The 21,563-nt window shown below is 39.1% G+C and overlaps 1 protein-coding gene across 1 annotated transcript; it reads right to left on the reverse strand.

Annotated features, from left to right (window-relative positions):
• Positions 1-859: 859 nt before the first annotated feature.
• cdk4 (cyclin-dependent kinase 4) lies at positions 860-18,207 on the reverse strand. The gene is made up of 8 exons (XM_022197458.2): positions 17,949-18,207; positions 8,954-9,188; positions 8,738-8,873; positions 8,388-8,555; positions 7,515-7,624; positions 4,575-4,625; positions 4,337-4,472; positions 860-1,684 (listed from the first exon to the last, which is right to left on the reverse strand). The coding sequence occupies exons 2-8, from the start codon at positions 9,169-9,171 to the stop codon at positions 1,583-1,585; spliced, it is 921 nt and encodes a 306-aa protein (XP_022053150.1). The 5' UTR covers positions 9,172-9,188; positions 17,949-18,207; the 3' UTR covers positions 860-1,582.
• Between the last annotated feature and the right edge of the window lie 3,356 nt (positions 18,208-21,563).

Below are 21,563 nucleotides of genomic sequence, written 5' to 3' on the forward strand. Positions count from 1 at the left end.
ACTGCAGAAGCCGATGAGACTAAGGGGTTTGGGTAATTAGATGCAGGACAGCAGAAGAATATAGAAGAGATAGAAGGGAAAAGTCACAATAATAAAAAAGAAAGATATCCCTCTGAACACGACACAATCTCCTTATCATGAACCCGCTCACAAAAGGATTCACAAATCAAGTTAATCTGGATTTTTTTTAAATCTTAGCGTTACCCAAAAATTACAACCAAAAATGAATGAACTGCAAACCTAACATGGAAGCCTTAAGAAATAAAATAGAGGTTGGTATAAGTAGCGATTTTGGAATTCAGCAAATTTATAGCTCAGCATGTTGGAGACCCTTTGAATTCTTTAGTAGTAATATCAACTCATAGAATTTGCTCTTATTTTTGAAAATTTTGATCAATATAGTGAAGGAGGCTGACACAAGCAAAAAAGAAAAAACAAAAATGTACATTTTACTGAAGCACCCTCAAAAGCTGCTGAGTTGATAATTCGATTGCAGCAGTTTTGCATTTTGGGGGAAAAAAAATCTGCCTAGCAGCATCTCAGTAACATATTTTATTTTTATCACAGTTATTTAACCCCTGAAATAAAACATGCAAAAATTAGAAATTGTGCTGAGATGAATTGTGCATAAAGCCCCATAAACTACAACTCAGATCCATACTTTGATTTTTGTAAAATGAAATGAGATACCTGTCAACCCCTAAATACAACAGCTTTATTTTTTTATTTTATTTTTTTACATATACACATATTTTAAACTGCATTTCTGACACATTTTCAGTCCATTTCAGTTTTCATACATCATTCACATTCATCCGGACTGCCACCTGTGTAATAACGTACAAGTTAAGTCTGGAAGTGATTAAAACAGTTTTTATTCACTTAGAAATGCAGTGATGGTTGATTTCAGACGTTTTAGCAACGGCACAAAAATGTAAAACATGAAATGAAGTCCACCCTTACATTCCTCCAGTAAAAGAAGAAAAATACTTGTACTTTGTGAGATCATTTCAGGGCAATACCAGTATTTTTGTAATGTGCGCCGTCCTTGTGCGTTTTTCTTCCACTATTCTTTCTTTTCTCCATGATTAAAATACGGTCAGTTTCATACAGCTTAATTCCGTTCAGAGGCTTAAGGTGTTATTGGTCATTTTTTATGATAAATACTAATAAAAATACAGTAAAATCCCTAAAAACTGGCTGTTCTATCTCTCTGAGGTGCCACTTCTGACTGACAATCCACAAAAATAACAAGAGCAACATTTCAGAGAAGATGACAAACATTTCTGTACACCTCCCCTCTGACAACACTGAAGCAGAAAATCAAAAACACTGGTACTGTCCTTTAAAACGTGACACGGTAACATCATTAATTGTGACATTTACACGTTGAAAAGCAAGCCAGTGGTCCCTAAGTTCACTCCTCCCTTTCTTGGGCCCTTAATCCTTTTATTAGACGCAGGAGTAACAAAATAATATCCCAAAGCATGACCCAAACATCGTGAACGGCAATGCAGTGAACGACACTGAAACCCTACACTTAGACACTGTTACCTCTCGCTGCACGTCTCACTGCCTGATTTCAGCTTTTTGTCTGAGTCAATGTCTCCTCGTCCCGGAAATACGGATGTTCTAGTGCGTTCAGGGATGATATTCGCTTTAACGGGTCGAAGGTCAGCATTTTCTGTGGAGGAAAGAAAAAACACTGTATTGGAACTGTGTATATATATCATATTGTGTTGGATTAATTGAGACGATTACAGTAAAATAAATACATAATTGGGTCCAGCAACCGGCTTGCTTAGCCTAGCATAAAGACTGGAAGCACAGGGGGAAACAGTCGGCCTGTCTCTGTGCAAAGGTAATAAAATTCAGCTACTAAAGCTCTCTAATCAGCACATTGTATCTTGTTTGTTTTAATTCATGCAAAAACTGAGAAGTAAAAACAGCAGTTTGTGCCAAATGATGGCCTGGACCAGTTGCCAGGCAACCAGTGGAAACTTGAGGTAGCGACTGGTTGAAATTAGTTAAAACAACAAAGTGCAGTGGATAGCCTCAAACTCTCCAGCTTCATTTATCAATAACATTTATTATCATCTCAGTTACTTCAGGAAACCCTCTCCCAGTATTGTGGTTATAACATTATTCCATCTCAAATTATCAACGGCCTTCTACTAAAACATCTCTGATTTGCTTGAAACCTTTTCATCATCAACTATTTAAAATGTTTTGTGAAATTTTAGATTGATGTATCAAGTCCTTTTGAGAATTCAAAACCCCCAAAACAATCAACTTAATATTGGAGTCGATCTGAGTGACAATATCTCAGGAGCTGTTGAAGGTAAAAGCCTGAAATTCCCACACTCATTTTATCATCTCGCCACTGATTCTGAATCTGAAATATTAGAACTCAGCTGTACTTGCATAAAGACATACAGCAATATTTCTGTTCTTGTGGCACATTTTATAGCTGCTCAATCGGTTATGAAAGGCCAGCAAAAATAACTTTATTTTCACTTTTGTGACTATGTATTTCATATTAACAAGTAGTCTATATATTTTGATTTGTAACACTGTAACATACAACTACATATAGTTCAGAAAACACCACTGGTTGACTTCTATCATCATATCAGTTGTTTTTTTTGTTAATCTATGATTACATTTTTTAACTCACTCATAATCGGAGACTGTTTGATCCAGATGTCTAATATTGCAGATTCTGAATCAAGCACATGATGAGAAATAGTAGTGAACATCTCAGGCTTGGATCTTTAATGGTTCCTGAAGTACTGATGTTCAAACATAGCCCCCAATTTCAATGTATGAAAGAGTTGAAAGTGGGTCGACAGGCAATTAAAAATATATACCACCTGGATTTTAACCAAGCAAATAAGTAAAAGCCTTCCATTGGATAATTACTGCAGTGATGAATGCATTTCAGCTGCTACAGCTTATTTAACCCTAGCTGATGCAGTGAGGAGCTTCTCATTTCTTAAACAACCATGTCAGAAGACATATCCTGTGGTCATAGAAAGGATGTTAATCTGTCTCAGAAGGGTCAAATTATTGGCCTGCATCAAGCAAAGAATACACAAGATTTCTGAAACTACTAAAATCAGATTAAGAACCGTCCAATGTATTATTAAAACCAGGAAGGATAGTGGAGAACCATCATCTTCTAGGAACAAATGTGGTCTGAAGAGTCCAGATTTACCCTGTTCCACAGTGATGAGCACATCAGGGTAAGAAGAGAGGTGGATGAAGTGATGCACTCATCATGTCTAGTGTGGGGGTTAGGGTTATGATCTGGGGTTGGTCAGGTTCAGCAGCGTTATGTTCCCAAAGAATGAGGTCAGCTGACTAGCTGAATACACTGAATGATCAGGTCTTTCTATCAGTGGAGTTCTTCTTCCCTGATGGCATGAGCATGTTCTAAGATGACGATGCCACGATTCATGGGGCTCACATTGTGTATGAGTGATCAGGGAGCATGAGACTTAATTTTCACACATGGATTGGCCTCCACAGAGTCCAGACCTCAGCCCCACTGAGAATCTTTGGGATGTGCTGGAGAAGACTTTGCACAGTGATCCGACTCTCCCATCATCAATATAAGATCTTGGTGAAACATTAATTAATCTCTGGACAGGAATAAAAGCTGTGACATTGCAGAAGCTTATTGAAGCGATGCCACAGCACATGAGTGTCATACTCAAAGCTAAAGGCAGATCAATGAAATATTGGAGAGTGCAACTTTTTTTTGGCCAGGCAGTGTATAAATATCTTGAAAAGTTTTTGTCATAGCAAGCTACAATTTCCCAAATGTCCTTATTCTTATCTATATTTCATGCCAAATGCATTTCAGGCAAATCAGAAAATGTCAAAGAGAAATCTTTCTTTTTGATGTAATGATCCAACAATATTTTCTACATCTTCTGGACAGACAGAATACAAAATGCAGCCTACTTTAAAAGGAGCTACAGAAATACAGCACTTACTGGACATTTCCTTTTATAAAACAATCCATTAAAGAAATGGATTTTAAGTGTTTTTTTTCTCCGTTTTACCAGCACTCTGTAAAGTACAAGGACGGAGCACTTTTGTGTAAAGAGTCCTGGTGTAACCGACTGCATAAGAACATCAGTCACAAGAATCTTTCTGTATTGCCGCAGTGGAATTCTTGAGGCTTCTGTTGTGAGCAAACATAGTTCTCCTGGAGTCTGCGGTTGCCTATCTGTCAATGTCCTGATTTTAACTCTGTATGCAGCTCAGACATGAACTGAGCACCAGGCAAGACGGACAGCCACTTTAATATTTAATTCATGAGCCTTACCAGCAATAGCTGAGCCGCCTGCTCATTTATCTCTGGAACAAAGTCCTTGATTGGGCGAGCCGTGAGAGCGGGGAAGTTATTTCTCGATAGCGTAACATCAGTCGGCCACTCCTCCTCTGGTGGCAAACCAATAACTCTGAAATGACATGCAATTTCCAATGAAGTAGGAATTACATGAATAATAAGTCAAGGGAGCTCCGAGGCTGATAAATGTGATGGAAAAATATTTGCTACTCACTCAAAAATTTTCCCAAGCTGGTCCACTTCCGATTCCCCACAGAACAAAGGTCTAAAAAAACAGAAAGGTTAATCGCAGTTAACAGGCTGAATCTGCTGGCTGGTGATGCTTATTTCAAAGGGCTGTTATTTCTGTTGGCAACACGATGGGCTTCAGGCAAAGATTAGCAGTTTGGCATGAGGAGCATCGAGCACGAATGATGCAAGTGTTTATAAAACTCTGCAGCATTTCACTCATATTAACCGAGGCATATTCATCAATGCTCATGATATGAGCTGTGACATCTCTGATATTTGTGTGCATCATAATATCTTCACCATCTTCTTAATAGTGTTCAGTAAGCAACTAGGGTAAAGCATGTTGACCACTGTTTTCATGCAATGTGTAATTTTTACCACTAGATAGAGCTACTGTGTGCTTCATGGAGCTAAAATGCACTTTCTCAGTTGAGCTGCAAATAAAGTCTAGTGAGCAAAAGAAATCTAGGAAGCAATACCTTATTGTATCACTGCTTATGATATTTGATTGTTTGTAATATTTAGATGTGTTGAATCAGACTGAGCGGTCAGTAAGTTCCCATCAACACACAGGATGCTGAAGATGCACATTTAAGTCTTTGTGATGTAAAAATACTATCATGCACCAACAATAATAATTACAATAATAACAACCTCTAACTCACATTTTACAATGATGACATACAAAACCGGTGTTTACAGACTTCGCTGAAGAAAGACTGAAATAAAACATGCTATAACTTGACGTCTGTGGCAAAATCCTGTCTTTTTCTTTCTCCAACAATTCAAACAGTCTGATGCTTTGGACCAGATAAGACAGATAAGCTGCCAATGTGTGATCCAATCTGAAGCATCCTGAACTCGTACTCATCAGACCCGCTTTAAATCTGACACAAAATCTGAGATAAAATCTGCACACACATCACTCAGTAAAGAGTGGACCTCTTACAAGCGATAAGAGGTGAGTAGAAAAGGTGGAGCACACCAACCACTGCCAAGACAAGGAGCTGATGTCCAACTATGTGCAACAGTGTCAATAGTGTCTTTTATAGTTTGGTGACTATAAAAGTACAAGCTGTGAAATGTACAGTAACGGTGCACTGTTTGTCGTCATGTTTCTTCAGTTTTCTCAAGAAAATCCGGTCCTGGCAACTTCTGCCTCGCTAATGTTTGCATGGTTAAGTTAAAGCAGCTCACAGCTTTCGGTTAATATTAGGGAAAGACTGACATCTAGGATAAATGTGAAAAAAAAACAATCCAACTTAAAGCACAAATATTTATCTTTGGTGAACCTTAGCCAAGTGTTTTGGTAACCTAAACCGAACGGCTAATGAAAAGCTGAACATGAGTCGACCTCTACGCTCTCCCTTCCCTACCAATGATTTAAATACAGTAAAAGGATGTCATGCTTTCTGGATTGGAGAAAAAAAAAATATTATCCAAGCAGTGGCTCCCTCCAGAAAGTACACTCAACAAAAATATAAACGCAACACTTTTGTTTTTGCTCCCATTTTTTATGAGATGAACTCAAAGATCTAAAACTTCTTCCACATACACACAATATCACCATTTCTCTCAAATATTGTTCACAAATCTGTCTAAATCTGTGACAGTGAGCACTTCTCCTTTGCTGAGATAATCCATCCCACCTCACAGGTGTGCCATATCAAGATGCTGATTAGACACCATGATTAGTGCACAGGTGTGCCTTAGACTGCCCACAATAAAAGGACACTCTGAAAGGTGCAGTTTTATCACACAGCACAATGCCACAGATGTGGCAAGATTTAAGGGAGCGTGCAATTGGCATGCTGACAGCAGTAATGTCAACCAGAGCTGTTGCTCGTGTATTGAATGTTCATTTCTCTACCATAAGCCGACTCCAAAGGCGTTTCAGAGAATTTGGCAGTACCTCCAACCAGCCTCACAACCGCAAAGGGACGGAGAAGTGCTCACTATCATATTTAGACAGATTTGTGAACAATATTTGAGAGAAATGGTGATATTGTGTATGTAGAAAAAGTTTTAGATCTTTGAGTTCATCTCATAAAAAATGGGAGCAAACACAAAAGTGTTGCCTTTATATTTTTGTTGAGTGTATTCGGCAAAGTTAAAAGGTAAAGTGTGTGCAAAACCATTTCAAACAGAGTTACATGAGAAACTAGAACTCAATTTGTAAGAACAAACTGCAGCTTTGCATAATAAATGTAAGTAAATCTCTGCTACTTTTTGAGTCAGACAGCCAAAATTTAATACACAGCACCTTTGCTTTTCAACAAATTACATCAAAATCTGTTCATGCTACCTTTATAAAAAGCAAACATGATTCCTTAAACTCGATTTACACAAAACGACTTACTGGACAGCAGCCTCTCACAGTTATAACAGCATCACCGGAGTGCAGGTATTTATGATGACGACCGTTTTCTATAAAGGTTGGAACTGTTTCCTTTTACCGGGATTAATAAAGCATTATAAAACTATTTGAATCTCCACTTTCACATCATTGACCAACATTTGGTTTAAAGGCAATAACTGTTTATCTTAAGGAACATAACTTCACATATTCAACTGACTGCATCTTAGCGAGCATCCATTCACATGAATGTCCTGGATTTAGTTGTAAAGTCAAACATCACAGCACTGCTGTGCGCACATTTGCTTTTAAGCTAAATGAAAAAGGAGATCGCAATGACTTGGAGGAAGCCAATTGTCAGATTTGCAGCAAAAAAGGTGGAAGTCAAAGGCACCAAAACCATTAATGTAAAACTAATAAAAGCATAGAACTACCAAAAGGAGCTAAATTATTTTCTATGACAATCAACTAATATTTAATGACAGCCCTACTAGATACATATTAATATTATTTATAGCATAGTCATAATGGGTATATTTTATGTTTTCCGTTAATCTGCTGACTTACTTGCGTCTGAACATCTCTGCAAAGACACAGCCGGTGCTCCAGATGTCCACCGGTGTGGCATAACTGGACTGCAGCAGAACTTCAGGAGGTCGGTACCACAGTGTGACCACCTGAAGACACAAACATGGAGTCCATAAACATTGCCAAGTCTGACAATAAAAATTAGTTGCTGTTAACTTACAGTGGCGTACAGTATTTAGGACATTAAATACAGAACTGTACTTGACCGACAGCCTTGGAAATTGAAAAATAAAATGAGCTTCCAGAATCATTTGTGCCAGACTAATTCATAAAGGGCAGGTTCAACATTTTGGTAAATGTGCTTCACAAAAGAAGAAACGAAAAGCAGAAATACAGCACACTGGTTTTAACATAGGTAAATGTTCCAAACAATGTGTCAGAAGCTCACTAATTAACAGATTAAATTGTCTGTCCATTAAAAAAATGTAATGTAAAAGTGCCCTATTGTGGTTTCACAGGGGTTTATTTCTTGTCAAAAAGTTGACAAACATTGTGCTATTTTTAGGATTTTTTTTTTAAACAAATAAGATACAATGTGTGAATTTGTGAGATTTAGCTGGACAAAATATTGCTAACTTTAAACAAAGTCAGGGTAACTTTTCTTCTGTTTCCAGTCTCATCTTGAGCCAAGCTGAGCAAACTATCCGCTGGTTTTAGCTGTATTAGTTGATGATAACAGTAGTATCATCCCTATTATCTAATTCTGTGACAGACATTGTCTAAGACAAATTTTCAAGTGCCAAAGTGATTTTTACTTTAAATTGAATACAAACCGGACTGAAGGGTTGAAAATCTGAGAAACTGACCTAAAAATATGAGTCTGCTTTGGAAAAGACAGTTTGCGGTTCTTACTACAGGAGTGAGGGCCATGTGGCAGCTGTAGATCTTGGCGAGGCCGAAGTCTGCCAGCTTAACCTGGCCTTGGCTGGTGACCAGAATATTCTCTGGTTTCAGGTCTCTGTGCATCACACGGTTAGAGTGAAGGAATGCAAGACCACACAGCAACTGTCTCATCAAGTCCTGCAAAAAAAAAAAAAAGCAACACAGATTTATCTTGACTGAAACTAAAGATTTTGACAGTTGTAGCTTTGAAGCAGCTGAATGACAAAAACACTCCATCTTTTCCATACGGTTTCTGCCATGTGACCTATTTAACAAATTCAGTGCAGTTTAGTTTGGATGCTGTTTCAGTCAGTTCTCACTTTAATGCGGTTGGGGGATAATCCTGGAGCTGGAGCTCTCTCCAGATACGTCTTGAGGTCTTGGTCCACGTGTTCAAACACTAGAGTGACTTTAGTCTCCTGGTCTGACCTCTGGGTGGCACAAACATCCATGAGCCTGGTGTGAACAAGAGAAGCATGAGTCCTGATAGACGTGTTCACAGCGAGTCATAGAAAACATGAGCTGAAAAAGCTTACCTGACCACATTGGGGTGGTCAAACTGCTCTAGCCGTCTCAGCAGAGCCACCTCTCTGACTGTGGAGATCGGGAGGCCATTTTGGTCCGTCTGGACACGAACGCTCTTCAGAGCCACAAACTGTCCGCTCTCCGTGTCTCGAGCCTTATAAACAGTCCCATAAGCTCCTCCACCGATTTCTGCCACTGGCTCATACTGGATACTGGCGCTGTGAGCCATGGCCAAGTTCAAACAGACTGAGAGACAAAACAGAGCACAGGAATTAGATGCAAAAGCTTTAAACACTATTAATAACAATAAGGAGACAATTAAAAGGTGATCATGTCTGCTGCTTCAAGTAACACTGTTTGAAATGCAATGATAAAAATGACAGCCTTGCCATCTGCTATGCGCTTCTTTAACTTTTATTGGCTTTAGCGTATAAAAAAACAACTTTCAAATGCGATGGCCAAACTAAAATTTCAACCTGATAAAAATGCTGGATAAAGAGTCAGGAGATCCTCACAGTGATTAGAAGTCCTCTGGGGAGCAACATTTACGACTATTCAAACAGAAATTGATCCTCTGAGTCCTTAGAACATCTGAAAAATGATCTTCCATTCTGGACCAAACCTGTTCGACCATGTGGTTCATAGAGCAACAGACAAACATGTTCCAATGGATAACATGTTTGATCATCAAAACACATCAGCACCAATTATACAACATAATTAACTCTTTATGAATTCTCTGCACTGGATGAGGAACAAACTCGTCTTGTATTGTTCCTGTGAGAAGCTGGTGGATGTTCTGCAGGAAAACCGACGCACACCCTCAAAATCTTCCACATCCGAAATTAACTGATGCTCCTCAACAGCTCTTGTGCTTGAATATCCATTTCTGAGTGGGTAGAAAATCTATTTTCAGTCACGCTGCCACCCGTCTGTCAAAGAAATAACTTCCGAGTGTGACAGAGGACACTTTCATGTCAGGACTCCATGGTCTCTATAAATCAAAGTGATCACTCTCATGTTTTCATGAACTCCAAATAACTTGAAATGTGTCTAATTTCACCGGTAGTGACACTTTTGTTTGTTGTAATCTTTTAACTTCAGCAGAGCTTTTATTTTTTGAGGCAAACAAGCTCAGCATGTAAGCAAACACTTGTCATTCCAGGAATTCTTTACGCAAAAATTTTCAACCCCCAAAGTCAATACTGTGACCTCTAAGACCTTCACCAAATGCCTCTGGTTGTTTGTAGTTCCTCGCAAGCGTCTGATGCATCTCGTGTAGAGTTTTAGCTCATTTTTTTGTGCAAAACCTCCAGCTCACTGATATTTAAGAGTTTTTTTGTGCTCCTACTGGTCTCTTTAACTCTCTAAACTAGTTTCTTGGCTTCTTCTGCCCATCATAAAGGGAGCAAGAATTAAAATTTAATTCCTTTCTCAAAAATTAAAAAAAAATATGGAATTGAACATGTTTCTCCAAGGGCCCACAGCCGCTACTGATACAGGAATGAAACAGTAACTGTACACAGTATGGATATTCGACTTAGATATTTATTTTGCGTCCCTACTTGTCTCCTCTTTGATGTGTGTAAACACAGTCTGCAGGTCAAACAAAAAGTCCCAGAATTTTTGTCACGAGACTGTTGGTTGCAGCTGAGTCACCGCTGGGTTCTTGGTTGCAACAGAAAGAGCAGATTTTTCTCATTTTTCCCACATAATCTAGTTAGAGCAAACAGTTGAATTTGTGTGAACTTCTAAATTAACAAGGCAGAAATAAAATAAAAGTGACTTTGTTGAAATATTAGAGTTTGAAGCTTGGAATAGAATTTTTTTTTTTTTTGCCTTTTCGGCTTTATTCGATAGCGGCAGTGAAGGAAGACAGGAAGCGGGGGAGAAGACATGCAGCAAAGGGCCATGAGCAGGAATTGAACTCAGGCTGCTGCTTTGGAGACCAGCCCCTGTACATGGGTCTCCCGCTTAACCCGTTGAGCTATATGGGCGCCCCAGAATAGAATATTTTTAATGTCAATTTCTCTATATATCCAGGAAATAAAGACGAACCGAAAAGACGTTTCTCTCACACCTTTCTATTAGCGCCATGCATTTAAAAAAAGGATCAAAATACCATATAAATGAAATGAAGTAAAATATATATGACGGTAGTAGCTTGTTGAGATGTATCATAATGCAAACTGTTATCTGAGGATTAGAGTCACATGTTACACACACAGCTGAAAAGCTAATAATTCTTTGTGTTTTTATAGTATTTGTCCATTAAATACTGTCATGTTGGAGGTTTTTTTTTAAACCACATTCCTCTCAAACCCACTGGTAGGGTGTGGGGTTCATAGGTTTCCTTTAATAAAATTCAGTCATCAGGGAGGTGAATATTCATCATAATCAAGCTGTTCTAACCACTACAAACTACATACTAAACATGGCTGGACTTCCTCCAACCCTTAACGTCCTATTCCCTGAAAACTGTTGCTTTCTGGAGCAGGATTCTGATAAGAGCAGTGGGAATCCAAACTGTTTTGGGCTTCAAAACCAAACATTCAGCTAGAAGATGCTAAAACACTGCATAGAGTTGGGGATAAATACATTCTGGAGTGATAATTATCTTGCTTGTTACCCAAAACCATCCATTCTACACCACATGTCATCATCTGACCCATCGTTAACATAACAACGCACATTTCTGCAGCTTTAACACATAAAAAAGTGACTTTTCACCTTCTCCATGTATTTCATCACATTATTTCAACCGCTCTGGCAGCAGGTCAACTATACTCGGAGCTAAGTGCATAACGTTTTACGGCTGCTGTTCTGGCCTCTGTTAGAGTGGAAGAGCTCTCCAGGTACTTTGGGTGCAAAGTGCTGAAATAAGTGACACATTTTTAGTCGGATCCAAAGAGGAATGTTTCAGCGTTCTCCCACATTCATGAAAATTGAAGCAACTCAACAGCTGGATGCTTACATATGGCACAAAACTGCAACAATCCTACTTGGATTGCATTCGGGGATTTGTGTTGCTCCTCATCCCATGTGTCCTGACTGCCTCTTCACTGTCAAGGGTCAAATAGAAGAAAAATGAAAAAAATTGCTAAAAATACATTCACCAAAAGCTTTAGAACCCACAGGTGTAGGACAAAGTACTTGATCTGTAAGAAGTGACTGAATGTGGCGCCACTTTAAAGCAAATGCACTCAACGCAGGACTTCTGGCCACCACTGAGCAGCACAGGAAGCACCTTCAACAGCTCTCAGTCCCGTCCTTCAAACTTAACTCCGTCCCGTCGGCCTCCTCCCAGGAAGCAGGCACAGAACCAGCGAGAACCTCATCCCACTCCTTCCTTCCCTTTGTTCAATCTCAGCCTTTAATCTGTCAAACCTGTTTGGTGCACTTCCTCCACTCAGCCCGTCCCCTAACCTACATTCATCCATCCTCCACCTCCTCGACATTAACGCCTGCCGTCTTTATACCTGCCATCCCTGCAGGTACTGCTCTCGCATTTTTAGCTCACCAATACACCGGCTCTGTTTTCCGAAGCCTCCTCCTGCTCCGGCTGCCCTCAAAGTGTCATTAACAAGCATAGATCCCCGCAATCGACAAAACCCACTGTGCCTCATTTGGAGTCTTTTATTTCAAGAAAGGGTTGATCTTGTTGAGACTTCCAGAAATGTGCCGCCCTGGCAAGTCATGGACTCCCAGCTCAGGGAATGATGTGTCGGTGTGGAAGGAAGACAATCTAATACAGTCGAATTTCCCCAATCACCTCCAGCCCGAAACAACTCTAACAAATTCTGCAATGTTCCAACATCAATACCACTTCATTTCCACTGTATTTATCTAATAACTACCCGAACATTATGAAGCTCTGTCACTGTCTGGATCATCCTCTCTCAGTAAAAGATAAACGTATAAATTTATAAAGACTCCCTTGGGTGAAAACACCTTGTAACGTGTTTTTTTTATATACTCGCAGACATATGATGAGAAAATAAGCAGTCAGAGCTATAGCTGAGCATTTCAACCTTGACACTGCAGAGTTTAGATGAAAAATATAGAATTATATTTCCTGGATTTTTTACAGATATAAAACTAAAGGAACAAATTTTATCAACTTGCAGGGCTGGGCTTTCTGCATCATTTTTATTCCTCAGTGGGTTTCCAGTTCAAACGTGTGGCTGAAATGACTCCAACATTACAAGTTGCCATTGTGTAACGTAGACTAGTTCTACAGTGTTTGAGCAGAGTTGTAGGTGAGCTGGTGTGCTCGAGATGCAGCGAGAAGCAAGTCGTGGATGAAAATAGAGGCACAGATCTGCTTATTCTAGATAAAGCAAAGGTGTAAAGTTACATCTCAGTTATTTTAAATCAGAAATGATATTAAAAAAAAAACAACTTCTAAATGAGCAACTTGGATACAGAGTTTTAGGGGTTTCATCATTGACCAGAAAAGGGGCTTTAAAGTTGCACTTTTCTATAGTAGTCTCCTACAACAAGGTGAACATATGACCACGTGGTAGAATTAATGTTTAGAAGATCATTTTCAGTTCTTCATAAATAAAAACGGGAATATTGGATGATAATTTCACATTTCGTTTAATACATCTATCAATTTATAATCGATATATTTTTTTTAAAAAAAATCACAACAAAGCTGACTGTAGCCTAATGTCCTCGGGGTGACTGCTACTGATTGCTTTAAACCAACAGTGGCAGGAAAAGTTCCCAAATACGACTCCAATTTTTTGTAAAATAAAGAAAAACACGTTGATAATAAACTGAACTACTTCCTCTCCCTGCTTTGTCCGACTCTGTGCATACATTTTGAGCATAATTAAGGCAGCAAAAGTGTGAAAAGGAAACCTGTGGTTCTGACTGTCAGTGAGAATAGTACAGCAACAAAAGCGCAGAAACTCAATCTCTTAAAAGCTGAACACTTCAGCAAGGAATTCAGTCTCTCCTGTAAGTGTGCCACCTCTCTCATTTTTCAAGATGGGTACTCCAAAACCTGACACTCTGAATGACTGTCAAATATTTGGTCGATAGAATGAGACAGAATGTTTGCACTGTGAGATTGTAATATGAGCCTGAAGAAGGAAACAGATGAAAGCAGAGTGACTGCTGAAATACTCAACAGTATTTATGTTGCTTTGAGCTAATTATCAAGATCTAGATAGTCTAGTGAAAAATATCACAAATCTCAACTTTATTGAGGTAAACTTTCAAATCTGAGAAGCAAAAATGAGATCTTCAAGTATTCAATGAAGGGGAAATCGATAGTACTAATCCGTAAATAATGGATCTCATACCAGTAAAAGTCAACATGACCATAATAGACATAAAATTGAAACTTGTTATTGCAGATATGCTGCCAAACCGAAATTACTGTAGTGGTCAACAAAAACTGTTGTTAATAAGAGGAAAATATATTGCATTAACGCAACACATTTCTCCCTCTCATGCAAAGACAGTTGAGGCATGCTGTCTGAGACAAGAATCATCCTGCATTCCTGCGTTTCAGCAAGACAATCGAGTGATACAAAATCCTTCTAACATTACTCAGACGCAGCTGAACCGAGACGGTAAATAACAGTTTTCCTGCTGCAGAGCTCAATAACAGACTTTACTAAGCAATGCAGAGAAAACTAACAGAAACACCACCAATGAAACCTATTTTAAGCCACAGTTGTGATCAGTATTACTACCAGGACCTGCCAGATAACTGCAGCTAACCTCCCTAATGCAATTTACTGCATACAGTTTCTGAACAGAAAAATATTAGGTCCATGTGTTTTATGTATTGCATGCTAAAACGGTGTCATAGCATTCATTTAAAAAGCTCTTTCACGAGCTGTGCTCTGCTCTGTTCCCTCTGCCCTGATCAGTTATTACACACATTTTCCATATGTGGGATGTCCCGTAAAAGCTGCTGCTGATTTTAGCCTCTATCATCCACTGCTGGCTGTTTTTGTGCAACTTTCCTCTGGAGGCAGATGGTGTGACAACAGCTGTGGGAGTCAGAACTGCCGCAAAGGGCCACAAAGTCTGAGAAATAAAATACTTGAAGACAGAAAGAGGCGTTGTTAAGAGGAAGAAAGTCCAATCTGACACAGTCCAATTTAAAAGTACAGAAAGTTCCTGTATTCTGACTGAAAATGAATACTGATATTTTAGAATTCTAAATCTTCAAGCCACTGGTCATCTTTTAACTTAAAGACATTACTAGTATCTATAAAAGTCACTTCACTACACGAGGAGGGCAGCGTATGTACAACACGTAATGATGAAGTGCTGAGAAAACAACCCAGTGTGAGTACTAGCTCACTGAAGGGACACAAAAATGGTAATTAATCATTAAATAATGAGAAAACGACGAAAAACTCCTATTAACTATTAGAGCTGCTACGAATAATCAATTAGTTGTCGACTAATAAATTAAACGACCACTATTATGATAATTAAGTAATCATTTTTGAGCAATTTTATAGATTAAAAATAGTCAAAGTCCTCTGATTCCAGCTTCTTTTCTCCTCTATGACATAAAATTAAATATCTCCAGTTAGTAAAAACTTAAGTAATTGATATTTGGAGCCCAAGTAACTTCTAAATATGATGTATTATTACTTGAGATGCATAAAAACTGTAAGTGAATTTTAAGTAATGAATGAAGCTATGCTGGGAGTGGACTGGTTTGAAGTTACTCAGGAAGCTCTCGTGAAGATAAAGGTTAGTGTGGTCAACTGACAGATAACCAGAAAGCAGTTATCATCTCTTCTGACTCACTGAACGTAGACTGTGGGTTTAAGTCATTAGTAACGTATTTTACACAACCTTCCCTCCCCTTCCACTATCTACGTGAAATCCATTTCAGTTTGAGAAACAACAGCAACATCTGTTCAGCAAGCAGCTGGATGAAAATTTCAAGTTTTGTTGAAGGTTTGGATCGTTGTAGTCAGGCAACGTCAGATTTTTTTTGTTTTTGTATTTATTTTTCAGTGAATTATCCATTTTAATCAATTCAAATGTTCCACCAAAACACATCCTCCCTTTTGAGTGAACACCATTTCTGATTAATTCCTCGCTCATCTTCTACCCAACTAATCACTATCTGCTCTCTAAGCTTTGCCTAATGTTACTCATTCACTTATGTTAACTAGAAGTTAGTTCCTCATTTGTTGTTGGTAACTGCTCGAAAATGAGAGTCTTTTATCGTAAATTGTTGCTTGTGCTTCAGGATAAGTAAAAAAAAAAAATGCCAGTGATTACAAACAACAGTAAGGAGCATTCAAGAAGAAACCTTTCCACTGGTCTGAGGGAAATTAAACAAAGTAGTTTTGAGGTATGTTAATGTCATTTTGATAGTACAACATATGCCTCTGTGTTGTTTTATAACAAAATAGAACAGTTATACTGTCTACATGAGAGTGATTTGGAGGGTTATCAATTAGCTTGAACAGAAAAAAACACACTTTCTGTGAAATATGACAGTGTAAAGCCTTGTAAAGGACAACATGGACATCGATATTTAACACGCTAGCCTTGCTAAAGTAAGATTTCTGATAAATTATGAATGTTCTCATCTATCAGATAAAATAACTAATGCTAAGCAGTTGTTCTTTTCGATTATCTATTTGAAATGCTAAACAAAATAATTTCAATTTAAACTAATAACATTATGCTAAATTAGCTTGTTGTAGCAATAGCTAGAATTTTTTTGCTAATATCTGCTAAATATTCCGGCTGATTTTACATTATTTTTTATGTCATAAGCTTAAATACTAGTTATTTTAAATTGGTATCTGTTTAAAAAGTTTTTTTTAATTATTTCAAGTTAAACTAATAATATTACGCTAAATTAGCTTTTGTAGCATTAGCTAGCTAGCTTGAATTCTTTGCTAATATCTGCCAAATATCCCTGCTGATATATGGTTTTTATGTCAGAAGTTTAAATAGTAGTGCTAATAAAGTTTTAGTCCACAGTTTTAGTCAACAGTTGTCCTAGAACAATAAGTTCAAAATTATTTGGCTATATATCAAATTGTCTTTAAATAAATTTAAAAAATAATCCCTGTATGCGTTAGCTAAAATTTATGTCGCTGTAAAAATAAGAATATTAAGTTAATTTTATGCATAAATAACATGATTGTATTGATTAAAAATGACTTACAACATAATTTCTACATGATTTTACATTTAGTGATATAAAACTAAAGTTAAGACCAGACATGATTAAATCATCCTCTGAATTTGTTCACTTACGAGTAATTCTTGTGACACTAATATTCAAACTATGTATATTTTTATCCTGGTTTAGTCTACAAACAGCATCTTTGAGAGCCTATTTTGTTTGTTTTTTTGCTACCAACTCCTGCAGCGTCCTCGCCTTGATCTCTCAGCAGGAAAAACTGAATCATTTGAATTAGAAAATAACTTTTTTTGTGCAAACTCAGCCTGTTGCAGGCCTCATAATGAATGAGCAGCTTGTTGTGGTCTGTAACTTCCTCTGGTCCTACAGGATGTGGTTCATGACTTGTCACACCAAAAACATCTCCCAGTTTCCTTTTTCATTTTCTTTTTTAGGAACAGAGCAGTTAACGGAGATTTCTGCTCAACATCTGGAAGTTACACTGATGTCTCACAACACGGAGGTCAGTGACCCTCCATATCCCGGAACATTTACCCCCCATGTTTCATTCATTTAGTCGGTAAACAGCGGTGCGGTGGGCGGAGGCAGAGAGGAGCAGGCCGGGACAGACGGAGCCCGACACGTGGTGCTCCTCCATAGCGCTCCTTTGTTAATTAAAGTGGCAGAAAAGAAGTGTAGCAACAACAACAGGCCACACGGACTTTTCCCTCCTCACCTCCAGACGCACTGACGTGGCGGAGGAGACGGACCACCGCCTGCCACTTCCATTTCCACATCTGTGCCACATTACATAAATCCCCGGAGGGAAAGTATCACACATGAATCTCACTGTGTAGCTTCGGTCCTCTACTCACCTCCCTGCTGCTGCTGAGCTCCAGGTACCGAGACTCTAGGTGGAGGACATGATCCCCAGTGTGCCACGTATAAACCGGGTAGAAGCGGGTCTGGCGAGGCGGATTCAGTCCGGGCCGAGCCTCGGAGCCCAGCGGTGGATCAGCTGAGGAGAAGCCAGACACTGGGACTAGTTTCGGCCTCTTCTGCTGCTTCTTCCAGCCTGCACCCTTTTTGGGTCGTCTTCCTGTTGCTTCTAGCAACTCTGAGAGGAGGCGGAGCCAAAACCTTCAGCAGTTCTTTTTTATGCACCCATCCACACACACACACACACAATCACAACATTTACACACTGGTGGCGGAAACTGCCCTGCAAGGCTAACCACGACCCTCGGTCCGACCGAGGGTCCGACGATCGAACCGGCAACCCTCCGGTTGCAAGACGGCCGCTCAACCTACTGAGCCATGCTGCCCCACATTAGCAGCTCATCATGTATGAAAACTTCAGCCTGTGGCAGCACGGAGTCATTAGAATAATTTTATTTATACACGATAAAAACAGGAGTTTACACAGACAACACACCACCAGGATCATCAAAAGTCAAATTAAAGTCAAAAGGTAAGTCTGTGTTGCTGATATAAACCATTTTCAACAGCAGTCACTGAGCCAAACTTGCCTCCAGTAGAGAAATAAGACTGCCCTTACAAATTTAAGTTTAAAATATTAATGTTAAAGCCCGACAGTATCATCTAAAATACAAATACACTAGGCTAAATTAAATATTAAGGTTATTAGTCCACAATACATTATTTTAAATATAAAATGTCAAATTATCCAGATAAAGTAACTATCAAGAGTAAAAAAACAAGAAAAACACAAATTAACCTACTTAAATTCAATATTAAGGTTAAGAGTCCACAACATTACTTATTAGGCAATTGTATTTAGCTATTTTAAATATTAAGGTTGAAACCCTACAATATAAAACCCAAATTTACATGGCTAATGTAAATGTCAAAAAGAAAGCCTACAAAAATGCACAATAACCTGCTTAAATTAAATATGAAGGTACCATGTCTTTTTTTCACAGTACTTTGCTTACACTTCTTTTGCACAGTACTTCTTAAACTTGTGCTTCTAGCATTTCTTTTTCTTTCTTTTTTTCTTTTAGAATTCTTAGATTTAGATTGCTTATTCATTCTTCTACTGTTGTTGCTAGGCATTTCTAGCACCAAGTCAAATTCCTTGTGTTTACTCACTTGGCAATAAAGGCTTTCTGATTCTGAAAAAAACACACAAGATAAAATATTAATTTCTTCTTCTTTTCCTTTTGGCTCTTCCCTTCAGGAGTCACCCAAGTTTATTATCTGCTTCCATCTAACTCTGTCCTCTGCATCATCTTCTCCCACACAACTAACTTCACGTCTTCTTTCACTACATCCATAAAACTCCTCTTTGATCTTCCTCTAGGCAGTCCTTCCAGGATTTCCCGGGCGTTTTTTGTGATTGTTGCGGCCGAAAATGCCTGAGTTCGCGGCAGTTTTTCTAAAAAATTGCAATAAAAGTTGTGATGTTTGAAGCTTATTTGTTGTGATGAAATTGAGGGAGACAGTGACAACTGCTAAAAAGCTGCATTTTTCTAGCTTGTAGAAAATGTTTCAACACTGTAATTGACAATATTTATTCCGAAATTAATTATTTAACGTTCCAACCCATTTCCACAAAAGCTGGCGTACCACGGTGGGAAATTAGCAGCAGCCAGATACTGGTTTAGCATGACGTGGTTGGTAGATTTGCGGCACAAAATGCTAATTTGCTATTGAATGAATCATATTAGGACATATCTGTCATTGGCTTAAAAAGTTAATTTCACATCCTGGCACACGTGTTCACACACACACACGCTCACGGCTTGTCACGTCAATTAACAAGAACAGCACTGAGAGAGCGCAGTCCTCCACCAAGACAGGTGTGTGTTCTGCATGTATACATACCGAATCGCATGACCTAAATATGTAGCTGGTAACTGGAATTGATGGGACTCAGAAACACTCCCACAATTTAATCAGTTGTTCCTTGTATCATTTCTGATACGTCCACAGTGGTCGATTTGTAGCACAATGATGTGATCGTCAGTCGGCCGCTGAGGTAGCATTCACCTGTTGCCATGGTTACCGTGCTGTTATCAGACGCCGTGCCGCTACCTCAATGGAAGATCCTTAACAAATCCGTGGATCCAAACTTTAAGCCGCATCACTGCCGAAGTCTAATCATTTGGTCCTTGTGTCATTTCTGACCGACCCTGAAAATTTCATTCAAATCCCTGAGTCTGTTTTTCAGTGATGTGGGTAACAGAGGAATGATTCACACACGCTGATCGTCACATAACTCTGCCATGTTCTTAGGTGGAATAAATAATCTAATTTACCTTCATTCTTTCAGTGCTCTAACGGATCTGGATGCAACAGTTTCCTTCATGGTGATTAATGTGGTCTGTTGTCTGATCATTTCAGGTAGAAAAGCTAGAAGTTTAGGAGCAGGGTTCAATTTGTTCTACCATGGTGTGGATAGGAAGAGAAATGGAGTAGGAGTTATCTTGAAGGAGGAGTTTGTTAGGAATATCCTGGAGGTAAAAAGAGCGTCAGATCGAGTGATGAGCCTGAAGCTAGAAATCGAAGGTGTGGTGTTCAATGTTGTTAGTGGGTATGCTCCACAGGTAGGATGTGAGCTGGAGGAGAAGGAGAAATTCTGGTTGGACCTTGATGAAGTGATGCAGAGCATCCCTAGAAGTGAGAGAGTTGTCATTGGTGCAGACTTCAATGGACATGTTGGTGCAGGAAACGGAGATGATGAGGAGGTCATGGGCAGGTTTGGTATCCAGGAGAGGAACGCAGAAGGACAGATTGTGGTTGACTTTGCAAAAAGGATGGAAATGTCTGTAGTGAATACTTTCTTCCAGAAGAGGCAGGAACATAGGGTGACCTATAAGAGTGGAGGTAGGAGCACACAGGTAGACTACATATTGTGTAGACGGTGTAATCTGAAGGAGATCAGTGACTGCAAAGTAGTGGTAGGTGAGAGTGTAGCCAGACAGCATAGGATGGTGGTGTGTAGGATGACCCTGGTGGTGAAGAAAATGAAGAGGGCAAAGGCAGAGCAGAGGACCAAATGGTAGAAGCTGAAAAAGGAAGAGTGTTGTATGAATTTCAGGAAAGAGTTGAGACAGGCTTTGGATGGTCAGGAGGTGCTTCCAGATGACTGGACAACTACAGCAAATGTGATCAGGGAGACAGGTCGGAGAGTACTTGGTGTGTCATCTTGAAGGAAAGGAGATAAGGAGACTTGGTGATGGAATGAGGAGGTACAGGAGTGGATCCAGAGAAAGAGGTTAGCTAAGAAGAAGTGGGACACTGAGAGGACTGAAGAGAGTAGACAGGAGTACAGAGAGATGCAGCGTAAGGTGAAAGTAGAGGTGGCAAAGGCCAAACAAGGGGCTTACGATGACTTGTATTCTAGGTTGGACAGTAAGGAGGGAGAGACTGATCTGTACAGGTTGGCAAGGCAGAGAGACAGAGATGGGAAGGACGTGCAGCAGGTTAGGGTGATAAAGGATAAGGGTGGAAGTGTGTTGACAGGT

This window comes from Acanthochromis polyacanthus, chromosome 5, assembly GCF_021347895.1.
Source record: "Acanthochromis polyacanthus isolate Apoly-LR-REF ecotype Palm Island chromosome 5, KAUST_Apoly_ChrSc, whole genome shotgun sequence".
NCBI classification, from domain to species: domain Eukaryota; kingdom Metazoa; phylum Chordata; class Actinopteri; family Pomacentridae; genus Acanthochromis; species Acanthochromis polyacanthus.